This window comes from Pongo pygmaeus, chromosome 3 (assembly GCF_028885625.2).
Source record: "Pongo pygmaeus isolate AG05252 chromosome 3, NHGRI_mPonPyg2-v2.0_pri, whole genome shotgun sequence".
In the NCBI taxonomy this organism is placed as follows: domain Eukaryota; kingdom Metazoa; phylum Chordata; class Mammalia; order Primates; family Hominidae; genus Pongo; species Pongo pygmaeus.
The window spans coordinates 168811680-168825274 of NC_072376.2; the positions used below are offsets into that span (position 1 = coordinate 168811680).

The 13595-nt window shown below is 35.0% G+C and overlaps 1 protein-coding gene across 3 annotated transcripts in view; it reads left to right on the forward strand.

Moving 5' to 3' along the window:
• GUCY1B1 (guanylate cyclase 1 soluble subunit beta 1) overlaps positions 1 to 10960 on the forward strand; it is a 48420-nt gene extending 37460 nt beyond the window's left edge. Inside the window, exons 9-14 of one of the 3 annotated variants that reach the window (XM_054484548.2) lie at positions 3046 to 3243; positions 5509 to 5746; positions 6783 to 6923; positions 7733 to 7887; positions 8243 to 8369; positions 9532 to 10960. In XM_054484548.2, the coding sequence (XP_054340523.1) occupies positions 3046 to 3243; positions 5509 to 5746; positions 6783 to 6923; positions 7733 to 7887; positions 8243 to 8369; positions 9532 to 9555 (883 nt within the window). In that variant the 3' untranslated portion in view covers positions 9556 to 10960. Of the gene's footprint in view, positions 1 to 3045; positions 3244 to 5379; positions 5747 to 6782; positions 6924 to 7732; positions 7888 to 8242; positions 8370 to 9531 lie in introns of all 3 variants that reach the window. The other 2 variants (XM_054484547.2, XM_054484549.2) reach the window with 2 other exon arrangements.
• The last annotated feature ends 2635 nt before the right edge of the window (positions 10961 to 13595 follow it).

A 13595-nucleotide genomic window follows, 5' to 3' on the forward strand; every position in this document is an offset into this window, starting at 1 on the left:
CAGCTAATAAGATGGTATAATAAATACATTGGTATATTTGACACCAAAAATTATCTTTTCTATAGTATGTTAGCAAAAAATCTAAAAGGTCTCTTTCTGGGTTTGAACTATTTTAAATTAAAAATATTTACCTACTCTAATCCAAATACACTGTTCCAAATATATTATTCAATTAAAATGTATGTAAAATGTGATTTTTAATAAACATCAGAGAAAAATAAAACTATAGATTGTTGTTTTCCAATTTAGGAAAGCATTTTACTAGGAGATACATGGGAATTCAGAATATAAAAATTATGTCTGAATTTGCTTCAGAACAATAGAAAGATAACTGTGGGGATTACTGTGAGCTGATATTCTGTGTATTCATAATTTTGTATAAACAAAGTGAATGTGCATTATGTGGTAACACAGTCAAGAAGGCATGTTTTGGTGAGCTATTGGTTAAAAATTTAATCTGAATTCCACCATGATCACTTTTCACTTAAAAATGTGATCTTAAAATTTCTGAAAAATATAATAAACTTTGTAACAACCTCCTGTTACATTATTACTATTGTATTATACATTACATAACAATAATATATAAGGCCAAATAAGAATAATATATTGTTGGCACAGTGGCTCACACCTGTAATCCCAGCACTTTGGGAGGCCGAGGCGGGTGGATCACAAGGTCAGGAGTTCGAGATCAGCCTGGCAAACATGGTGAAATCTCGTCTCTACTAAAAATACAAAAATTAGCCAGGAGTGGTGGTGGGCACCTGTAATTCCAGCTACGAGGGAGACTGAGGCAGGAGAGTCGCTTGAACCTGGGAGGCAGAGGGTGCAGTGGGCCGAGATCATGCCACTGCACTCCTGGGCAACAGAGCAAGACACTGTCTCAAAATAATAATAATAATAATAATAATAATAATAATAACATAGTTAATTGATAAGTATATTTAAGATTAATTAAATATCATTTAACTATAACATATAAGAATAATATATCAGATAATATAAGGATATGGATGTCTTTTCCCTGAGAAATAAATATCATGAAAATAAAAGAAACAAAACTAAGAAACATAAACCCTTTTTAAAAAAATTAATAAGCTACACTGATCTAAAGATGTCCCATCTGCTATCAGTAAGTGTTTTCTTCTTCTGCCTCTTTACAGGTTGAGCTTAGGAGAATGTCAGCTGCTCATTAGGGGCAATTTCTATTTATGGAAAGAAAGGTTTTCTTCAGAAATAAAAGCAGAAAATTTGGAGTTTATTTGTTAATTCCCATAGGCAGATATTGGTCACCCAGTGAGAAAATTGCAGATTGTCCTATGAGACATGCTTAGGTGTGTAGGAAGATTTGTACTCACACTACATAAACAAAAGATCAAGTAAAAGTAGTTTTACTTGTGAAATAATTCTAAGATGATTAGTTTAAATTTAGAAAAAACTTAATGGTTCATTAAAATAATGATGTAGGACATTTTTAGAACCATGAGATCTTTATGATTTAAGTTTTGTAACTCAGTATGAGCATTTTTGACCATTCATTTTTGAACTTACAATCATGTTTTTTCTCTGCTTATGGGCAGGTCTCGTATACCTTTGGTCGATGATCTGGCCTCTTTCTAGATGTGTCTTTTTCTGCAAGTGGACTTACATATCTATTTTAACGAAATTAAAAGACACCATGTATTTCATTAGTAAAATCTTTGATTGTTTTATTTTCTTTATAGGTATGCTAATTTTTGTTTTGCTTTATGAACATTGCTGCTGAGAATATATTGCATTAATCCAAAATTCTGCAAAGTCACCCGTCTTAAAGAATTTTGGATAGGATTAATTCAAAATTCTTCAAATTATTAATCCCAGATTCTCCAAAGTCATAACTAAATTTTTTCATTTTAGAGTAATTATTATTCAGAGTTGCCAGAAGTAATGATGTTGCATTAAAAAAATTCAAGCCAAAGATATAACCTTATGCCATTTTAACCAATTAGGTTTTGTTGTTGTTGTTGTTGTTGTTGTTGTTGTTTGAGATGGAGTCTCGCTCTGTCACCCAAACTGGAATGCAGTGGCATGATCTCCGCTCACTGCAGCCTCCTGCTCCCGGGTTCAAGCAATTCTCCTGCCTCAGCCTCCCGAGTTGCTGGGACTACAGGCGCTAACCACCACACCCAGTTCATTTTTGTATTTTTGGTAGAGACGTGTTTCACCATGTTAGCCAGGCTGATCTTGAACTCCTGGCCTCAAGTGATCTGCCCACCTCAGCCTCCCAAAGTCCTGGGATTACAGATGTGAGCCACTGTGCCCAGCCTCAAAGAGTACATTTTTAAAAAGCAGTTAACTTTTTACTTGTCAGATCATCACTAAAATAATAAACATTATTATGTTGTTGGAAAAATGATACAAGTTACAATGATGATGCATAAAATTCAGCAGGATTGAATAATGTTTCAAATAAATGAGAAAAATTTGTCAAAGAAAAAGAAGACATGAGAGCCAGAAGTAAGAATGACATATAGTCTTAGATACATAAATTACATGCTGAGGATGGGTCATAAACGTGGTTGGGAATTTTTACTCATTGTTTCCAGAAGGGAAAAATAACCAGTTACAAGATTCATAGAATACAGAAAGCAAAATGAAAGTTTCTCAAAAGAAGCATTATTATTCTTGAGAAAGAGAATAAAGATAGATTTTTTTCCTCTCCTTATGATGGTAAAAAATTTGAGAATAATAAATTTCAGCCTGTGTTAAATACCTCAACGTTTATCATAGAGATGTTTTCTACATGATCGTTTCAATTTAGACTGATGGCACCAAAAAGTGCAACCTGGCAAAAATGCATCTCAAGTTCACTGCTTTTTGGTAGATGCTTAAATATCTAAGAGAATAAACTCACAATCTTCGTTCAATTCTCCATAATTCTATTGTCTTCAGCCTGATGTTTTGAATGGTAGGAGGTGGCAGGATCAGATTCCTTGACAGAAATCAGGATTACATTGTCATGTATACAAGTTGAGACTGATCTTGCCTCATTTCTCCATATGACAGTGTCATGAACCTGGACGATTTGACAAGGAGAGGGCTGTATCTAAGTGACATCCCTCTGCATGATGCCACGCGTGATCTCGTTCTTTTGGGAGAACAATTTAGAGAGGAATACAAACTCACCCAAGAACTGGAAATCCTCACTGACAGGCTACAGCTCACGTTAAGAGCCCTGGAAGATGAAAAGAAAAAGACAGACACGTAAGGATGTAACGCTTGGGGCACTACTGTTATTCATAACATAATGTGACTCTACTATATTTAAGATTGAGAACCAGACTAAAAAGCCATGTGACCTGTAATAGCTCTGGTGTAGTAAATAAAATCTTTCACATTGCTTTTAAAAAGAAATTATGCTTAAGGAAATAAACCAGTCTTAATGGTAGTGGAAATATATCTGCTATTTTTAGAAGCCAAGTTGGAAAAATATAAGCCAAAATATCTTTTGGAAAATCATGACAATAACTCAAATTCAAATTTAGTTCAAAAATTAAAGTTTAACTATCATTTATTCATGCATTCTTTCATACAAGAGTTATATATTGACCATCTTCAGTATGCTGGGGGCTGCCGCGTGCAGAGAGCTGCTCTGCACAATGAACTTACCATTGGCCATTACATGTTTAAAAATTTTGAATTTAGGATTAGAAAGAAATGAATCTGACAAATTGTAATATCATATGTAATGACAACAATTATATCTATAGTGACATACATTAGCAAAAATATCAAAATATAAAACATTTCTATGAGTGGTGGATTAAATTATGAAATATTGAGCAAGGACCTGAAAGATAATACTTCATTTTCAAGAAATGTATTTAAGTAAGTACATAGCATGCATACTACTTGGCCTTGCTTTCATATGCTAATTAAAAGCACATCAATGACATTTATAAGCTATTTTACCCAGGTTCTTTTGTGTTCGTTTTTTAATGTTCATATAAACATTTGGTGGAGCTTCTAAGACCTTAGGACTAACGTTCAAAGTCACATGGGTTTGTAGATTTGAGTTACTCAATATTCTGTTCCGGCTGTTTGTATTAGAAAATCATCTAGGTTTCATTTTTTTTGTATTGTGACTCAATTTGCTAATATTTACATTCATGATAAATAGATAAATAACCAGCACTATAAATAATATATCCTTTAAATTATGACATATCCAGATATTTTGTACTGAAAAAGCTCTTAATTCACTTTTTTTCCTAAATCGTCAGCTTAAGCAGAGTATTAGCTTCTCTTCCTAGACCAGGGGTCCAAAACTGGGAGTTGCTGGAAGTTAAACAGCGGCCTTGTCTTTAATAAGAGTAGCTGATAAGTACTTATTACAGAACTACTTCTTTGTTTGGATTCCCCAAGGTGGGTTTCACATTCAGGAACTATTTGCACCATTTCGAGTTACTGTGCTTCAAAAATCCTTATATTATTTTTTAGATTATTAGATTTAGAATTTGGTTTTTGTAGATATTTGGGTTTCAAGGTGATGTCATCAGAAACCATTTACTATTAATTTTCTTTAAAGCTAAGTAGTTCTACTGTTCATACTTACTATTCAAATATAGCTTTAATATTTCATAAAACATTCAATGTTTAAAAGTTGAAAATGAAAGACTGGAGAAATTCTACTATGACTGGGAAAAACATTGAGAGCTCAGCTCCATTTTGCATATTTAAACTTCCCACATATGCCCTTTTGCTTTAGAGCAAAAGGCAGGAAGAAGAAGGCAGGAAGGCCTCATTTGTTCCTCTTCAGTCTTCCAATCCAGAGCCCATAGGTCTAGTTTCTGCTTCTTTCCCTCTAAATTCATCAGCTGTCATCCTCCTCCTGTGTGCTCACAACATTTGTCCCTTAGCATGATCCCTGATGTCACCATAGTAGTCTCAGTTGTACCTAAAGAAATACAATATTTTATTTTCTAGACCAGCTTCCACTGGTTTTATCAGTTTCTTCTATGGAGGAGTGAGGCATGAATGAGACTGGGGAGAAATTCTGTTTCTTTTAATATTACTTACCAAAAATAGGGATATATTTCTTATTCTAAGAGGCAAACCTGTTTCTATTATTGTGCTATTCATACCATGTTTTAGGTGCTGGTAATGACAATCTTCATACTGTGACTATCATAACAGCAGGGTCAGAATACAGGACTACAAATGAAAACTTTGATTTTCTATTACCAGTCTTTCTGTTTTGTCTGTTTGCTTGGCTTATTTTGATTTGGTTTGAACTAGTTTGGGCTTGCGAATGTCTTATGTGATTAGAATGAACAAAGAATTTATGTTTTCTGTAAATCCTTGCTTATACATATGGCTAATATTTGATGCTAATTTTAGAGGATGTCCTGCTAGAATCCAGGCCTTTAAAGTACAAACGACATTGATGCTGTGTGAAAAGGACAGCAGAAGCACCAAAGGCTTTCCCAGCATTTCTTACAGTGGCTTTCTCCTGATCCCACTGAACAGATTGCTGTATTCTGTCCTTCCTCCGTCTGTTGCCAATGAGCTGCGGCACAAGCGTCCAGTGCCTGCCAAAAGATATGACAATGTGACTATCCTCTTCAGTGGCATTGTGGGCTTCAATGCTTTCTGTAGCAAGCATGCATCTGGAGAAGGGGCCATGAAGATCGTAAACCTTCTCAACGACCTCTACACCAGATTTGACACACTGACTGATTCCCGGAAAAACCCATTTGTTTATAAGGCAAGTCTTCTTTATCGCTGACTGCAGAGCTATCCAGAGGCTGGCATTCTGAGCCTCCCCTCCAGAGGCCATGTCATCACAGCCCTCTGACTCCAGCACTGCAGCCTTGAGCACAGTGAGCCTCCGTGTATTCACTCTTTACCATGTTCTTAAATAATTGCCTCTTGTTATAAAACTGTCTCTTCCTTGTAACCACAATGAATGTTTCATGGAGTGGGTGATTCCCGGGTTAAAATGAAATGTTCACCATCTTATTTGCACTTAGGCTAACAAATCTGGACAGGCTGTTTATCACATTTAGTATAAACATAGCATTCATTTTAGTGCTCTGCAAGAGACATTTTTACTGAGATATATAAATGCTTTGTACAGTAAAGAAGTCATGGAGCATGAGAAGGACTCAGATTTGCATTTAGATAACATCAACTTGAAGAAGATAAACATTTATAAGGCGTTTTTGCCCTTTGTTTCATTTAGAAATAAATATAATATTGGAAAAAAGAAGTCAGTGGAATAGTGCTACATAAAGGCAAGAATGTTAAGTAAACCATCCCTAGGTATCTGGGGTAATATAACTACACAAGGACTATTTATTTTATAGTCATTTTCTGAGGTACACTGTAGCATGTGGTGAGCACATCATAAAAATAAATGATTAATGACCGTGATAAATCACTGAACTTGAAATGGTGGCTCTCCATGCCATCAAGCCATCACTGTTTTAGGTAGAAATGTAAAAAATTATTCTGAATTATAAAGTGATCTGAGGTGAGAAATTAATTGCTTACTAAAGGAAAAATAATTCTGTCTGTACCTGCCCATCATCAAAGACCCCAAGTGTCCATCTTGTGTAAATTGTAAGTAATTGCAAGGTTTCATTTTGTTGGAGTTGAATATATTAGAATTTTAAGAGAATTAAAGGGGGAGGGAAGCTTAAAGTTGCTGGTTGCCTTGAAAAAATAAGTTTTTTATTAGGGTAATAAATGAAAGTCTTTTTTATGCTAACCAGTGAACATCTAAATATATGTACTGTTAGGTGGAGACTGTTGGTGACAAGTATATGACAGTGAGTGGTTTACCAGAGCCATGCATTCACCATGCACGATCCATCTGCCACCTGGCCTTGGACATGATGGAAATTGCTGGCCAGGTTCAAGTAGATGGTGAATCTGTTCAGGTTAGTAAATGAAGTAGATATTGTAATAATGGTGTGTAAACCTTTTTGAACAATTGATTCATATTGTTGTCCAGCAAATCATTAACGTGTATAAAGAAGGGCATCTTGACAACAAAGACTATAGTGTTTCATCCAGCCCACTGTACTACATTCTTTCATAGACATGGAGATTTATCTACCTGTTTGAAATTATCTAGTCTGTTTCATGTACTGAAAGTCATGGGGATGAGAAAAAAACCTCTTGTACCTTCTAGTTTACTTTTTAAAATCTCTTTCATGTCTCATGTAAGTTACTAGATTCACATCTTTGAAATCTTCAGACTTCAAATGTTTCTCTTGAGATAGGATATTTCTCTGGGAGACAGAGATTTCATGGAGGGCTTTTGAAGTTGTCAGTAAAATGCTTGAAATTCTTATAGAGATCTCTTATGATGTTATATGATGACTCTACATTATTCTGTAATATAAAGTAAGCAAAAATTCATGTGTTACAGGAACAGAAAACCAAACACCACATGTTCTCACTCATAAGTTGGACACATGGACACAAGGAGGGGAACATCACACACCGGGGCCTGTTGGGGGTTTGGGGGCAAGGGGAGGGAGAGCATTAGGACAAATCCCTAATACATGCGGGGCTTAAAACCTAGATAATGGGTTGATAGGTGCAGCAAACCACCACGGCACATGTATACCTATGTAACAAACCTGCACGTTCTGCATCTGTATGCCAGAACTCAAAGTAAAATTTTAAAAAAATTCATGTGTTAGTGATCAAAGTGATTGAAGCAAAGCTTTCTTTTTTGCAGATAACAATAGGGATACACACTGGAGAGGTAGTTACAGGTGTCATAGGACAGCGGATGCCTCGATACTGTCTTTTTGGAAATACTGTCAACCTCACAAGCCGAACAGAAACCACAGGAGAAAAGGGAAAAATAAATGTGTCTGAATATACATACAGGTGAGAGAAAATGTCTTGGTATTGACTGATTTGCAAAGAAAATGTGTCTTTGCATGTGGTTTAATTCTCTGGGAGATTTTGTTGCTTTAACAGAGTTATCACCTTCACTCTTCCCCACTGCTTATAGAATTGTTTACTTTTTATTTGAGAAGATTGTGTCATTATTTCCATTTTATATGATTTCACATCATCTTAGGAAATCCTGATATGATCATTGTTTCTAAAGCTTTGAGTCACCTTTCAGTACAACTTCAGCATTTGTTCTTGCCATCTTGGTTTATAACATGATACATGTCACCTTCTCTATAAAACTTCTGTATACTTCTCTCTCTACTCCCCTTCCCTTGTCTTTTAGATGTCTTATGTCTCCAGAAAATTCAGATCCACAATTCCACTTGGAGCACAGAGGCCCAGTGTCCATGAAGGGCAAAAAAGAACCAATGCAAGTTTGGTTTCTATCCAGAAAAAATACAGGAACAGAGGTATGACTAATCAAAGTGTAATTTGTGTGCTTAAGACAGAGTATAAGTATGGAAAACTAAAGCATAATCACTGAAAATGTATTTCATTTGAAAAGAATTCTTGCTAACAGAAATTAACTTTTAAGTAAAGCAGTGGAAATAATTGAACATTAATGAGCCAGTTACAATCATAAGTACTTTTTAGGGGATATTTTAGTGACTTTTGTCCTCTGATGCAATGAAAACCAACAGACTGGATTGAGAAGGCTGCTTTTTTTCTTGCTGTTGTGGTTGTTTTGCTCTTCCTCTGTAGTCTGGCTCAAAGGTAAGTGGGCTGTGAGGGGCTCCCCTGACCCCTTTCCTCAGCTCTCTAAGTTGGCTCTGAGATCACCAGCATTGTTAAATAAGGGCTGTGGTTCATGGGAGGTTTCTTAACCATGAAGCTTAAGATCCTTTTAAGGGGCAGGCTATCTTTCTATGGAGTGATTGGGGAATTTTGGAAATCCTAGTCCCTCATGTGTTTCTCCTAGATAGATGAGTGATTTTTTAACTTGCTAGAATCTGATTAATTCCTTATGGAAGATTTAAGTTCTTTCTAATACTGTGGTTATACTCCAGGCAGAGCCCATGTGCTAGAATGGACTTCAGAACAGTGGCACATCCAAAGTGGAATCACACCTCTCATAGAGGCCTTGCACACACTAAGATCATGCTAGCCTCTTCCTAGCCTTTTGTAAGGTGTGGCATCAGAAGCAAGTTTGATACTTTGTTACCCTGTTATGTATTGTTTCTTCATGGGGGATAAGACTACAGGCTCATATTTCTCTTTTAGTATGTATAAATTCTCTAAAAATGCTTTTAGAGCATAACAATTTCTAAAGGGAATAGAATGCCAGGGTTTGAAATATTTATCTTCTTTCACCTGGTTTAACATTAAATCATTTTCCTATGAGGTGGACATGCTTATTGATGTTCTTCTGATAAACTAAACTATAATTACCTCAAACATTGGTCATCTTAGTCGTGCGGTCCTGTTTTTCCCAGAATTATGGTGGGAATGATTTACAGAAACTGTAGATGTGAATGTGGATCACACTCTCATAAAGAGAAAAATATATTTAATTGATATTACAAACCTCATTATCACTGTAAATCAATCCCTGTTTTCTTCTGCTTTTTTAAGGAAACAAAGCAGGATGATGACTGAATCTTGGATTACGGGGTGAAGAGGAGTACAGACTAGGTTCCAGTTTTCTCCTAACACATGCCAAGGCCAGGAGCAGTTCTTCCCTATGGATACAGATTTTCTTTTGTCCTTGTCCATTACCCCAAGCCTTTCTTCTATACATATCTCTCACTATCTGTTATTCAACTTTAGCTCTGCTTTTTATTATTTTTTAGGCTTTAGTATATTATCTAAGGTTTGGCTTTTGATGTGGATGATGTGAGCTTCATGTGTCTTAAAATCTACTACAAGCATTACCTAACATGGTGATCTGCAAGTAGTGGGCACCCAATAAATATTTGTTGAATTTAGTTAAATGAAACTGAACAGTATTTGGCCATGTATATATTTGTATCATGGTTTACCAAATCTGTTTAGTGCTCCATATAAATGTATATGTATATTTTAATGACTATAACATGTAATAAAGTTTATATCATGTTGGTGTATATCATTATAGAAATCATTTTCTAAAGGAGTGAATTCTAAGTTTTAGGGGAAAAATGCAATTTATTTTCAGACTCCCAAAGTAAGAATTAATATATCATGCTAAGAAAATAGTGACTATTTTGAAGTATGCTACTTCCCTTTCAGAAATATAGAATACACATTTCTGTTATTAAAGTATTTGATTACTAATTCAAATCATGTGGCAATTATAATTCTTCTAAAATGCTATCATTTGTAACTGTATCCCCTGTATTAAATCTCATTAACCACAGGCAGCTGTTACAGAAAGCTGCATTGTTTCACACTGAGCTGTTACATTAGTTCAGGCTAAATGTTGGGAGCTCCAACCACATCCAAGAATAAATCTGGAAACACACTGCTGGGATACTGCTGTTAGAGCCCTTCTTGGCCTCGTATTCCCAGAAATGAGGTCCCTTTCCTTAGCTTAGAAGAATGTGATTATATCCAGGACATCATGTTCAGAAAACTTAGTTTAATTTCAGCATAGAATGCATTACTGTTGGAATAATTGGCCTCTAGCTCTTAAATGTCTCTGATAACTTATTAATATCTATCTTTATAAAAGAGTGCAACTACTTTTGTGTAAAAATGTTTGCCTTTAAATTTAGTATTTCATATCAGCACATTGATATATGTATAAATGTTCCATGTTAATGTGTAAAAGAATCTGTAATAAATTATTTTTTTCACTTGTCTCTCTACAGTTTTTATTTCAATAAAAATGATATTAACATTATTTTTCATTTTATTAATGCCATTATTTTGTAAATACATTTTACAATTTTGCCTATTTGCTACCATCATGAATTTTCACTGACTCCTCATAGACAGCATATTCTGAAATGCTATATTTCTTTTTAATACCAACAAAGTGACAGGAAATAAAGACTGGACATGGAAAGGGGAAACAGTTAAATATTGAATGTCATCAGCTTATTTAAATAGCTCTGAATCATTTAGGGATGATAGACATGTACACAAGTAATGAAAATATGCAATATTCATAATGAAGAAATATATTCAAATACAGAAATAATACTTAGAGAAAGAGTAACTTGAAAGAAAAGAGGTGAAGTGGGGTTAGTTGTTATGCCTATTTTGGAGGGAGAGTTAGGAATACTCAGAAACTACAGTGACACTGTCATCTTCCCAGAATCCAACATATATTTATTTAGCATCTACTTTGGGTAGGCACAGCTCAAGATATTTGAGATGTGTCATTGAACAAAACATCTCTGCCTTTGAATACCTCATGTTCCAATTTTTACATCTTGCATGTTTTTAAATCTCTACTTTATTCTGCCAACACACTTCTAAGTCCAGGCACTCATCATGTGTAACTTGAACAATTGCAAGATCTTCCCTACAAATCTATCTACTTCCTACCTTTGCCACCTCCATTCCACACTCTCAAATTGCTGCCAGAGTGGTCTTTTACAAATCCAAATTGCTCTCCTGCCTGCAGTCACTTAAATGCTACACATTGTCTGTACACCTTAGCAAAGCATGCAAACATTGTCACCTTAACCAGCCTTATCTGCTAGTTGCTACCTTTGTAATTCTATGCCCTGCTCTGTCTGAATACCCTCTACCCGTACTCTGCTGCAAATTCATTTCTTGCAAAGACTCAGCTCAATATCCTCTTGTTGGAAATTTCCCTGTTAGGAAAGTTTAGCTTCCCCTATTGTCCCAGGATCTTTACAATGGTTCACATATTATCTGTTTATATATAGGATTCCTTATTAGGCTTTAAGTTTCTTATGGCTAAAATAGTTCCTCTTTCCCCAGATGTTCCTTGAACCTTCCACAAAATAGGCACTTGACAAATATTTGTTGAACAAAGGAATGGAGGGAGCAGCCTCTTCGAGCAGTGGGGTTAGAAGCCAGATTTAAAGGGAATGAGGAATAAGAAATGAGATTGGAGAAAAGAGGAGGCACAAAAATGGCACCGTTAAACTTGTGCTTAGAAAAAATCATGCTGACATTGGTGCAGGGGCTGATTTAGAGGGAAAGAGCCTGGTTTAAGGTTGGCATTAGGGGGCTACTGTACTTCATGCATAGGCCTGCTTTAAGGTGATGGCAGGACAGGAGGCTAATTGAAGAGCAGTCAAGATTCACATTAAAAGTGCATAATAACTCACAGGCCAAAGGGGATGAGAAGGTTAGGGCCAAGAAGAAAGCTTCTGGCTTGCTTAGTGGGTAGTTGATGGTTCCATTACACGTGGTGGAGGATGTAGAAAGGTAACTGAGCTTAGAGGAAAGGTGCCTAATATTAGGCATGGCTTTGAAGTTCTGGTGAATACATTTTTAAAAAACAATTATTTTCAGGTAGCATTAATGTGTGGAGAGAATAGAACTTTTTTTTTTTCCAAGTTGGCCCAAACTGCTTTGAATTTCCAAACAACCTGTTACTAGCTCCATGATATTGGTAAAGTCATTCAACCTTTGTGTAACCTGGTTAGGTCATTGTAAAGACAGAGATTATAATAACCACTCACTAGAGTTGTTGGCAGATCAAATTGAAATACGAAGAAATCAGAGGAGTTGAAACTTTGGCTTGCCATTTCAGGAAGACTAAAAGGTAATCTAAGAAATGCAAATTTACAAATCTTTGGTAACAGATATTGTTATAGTTGAATCGTGGACAGCACATCATGAAAAAACAGGAGGGTGAACAAGAAAAATCAATGAACACATTTATCTTTGCCAGTTATTGAAACAAACCCAATGAAAACCACCAAAAAATTAGAACCAAATGTTGTGAAACGATAACAGTTTATCAGTTTGAACTGAATTGTTTTAAACTTTAACAATTAAATACCATTTTAAAGGTATATATTTTTAATTATATAAGTTATATATTATATATTTATGTATTTATTATATAGTATATATTATATTATAGATTACATATATTGTATGTATTTCAGCACTAATTCACTATTTCATTCAGTTTAAATCTGTATTTGATTCACCAAATGATATGTTCTATTTCCTTTGTCATTGAAAGGAAAAATAATTTGCTTACCTCCCTCATAGGTTTCTTTCTTTTTTTTTTGTACCACCCTCACTAATGGTTTATAGAACCTCTAGAGGGCAGCAGAGAATGCTGTTTGTAATTGAAATCTGAAAAAGAACTGAAAGGACACAGATTCTCTCACAGGAGAGAGTTCATCTTGTCTCCTAGCTGTCACTTCCTGTGTGCAACCTTGAATTCACTCCTTCCACTCTTTCTCAAGTTCAAAGGAATATAATAAAAATAATTATTTCTACTCATTATGACCATTTGTATAGCATGAAATCTATCCACACGTATCTTGTTCTGAAATGTCACCAAAATATTTCCTGCTAATTCTGCAGGAAGGTAAAACATTTGCTAAAACAAGCAATTTGTAATAGGAACAATAGTTTTGTACAATATTTTTATGAGTAAACTAACTTGCTTGTAGCTCATGTTAAAAGTTATTAAATACAAATAGGATACTATTTACTTACAAGGCTAAAATTGGAAAAAAAATATTTTACATTAATAGAAAATGCTTTTGTGATTC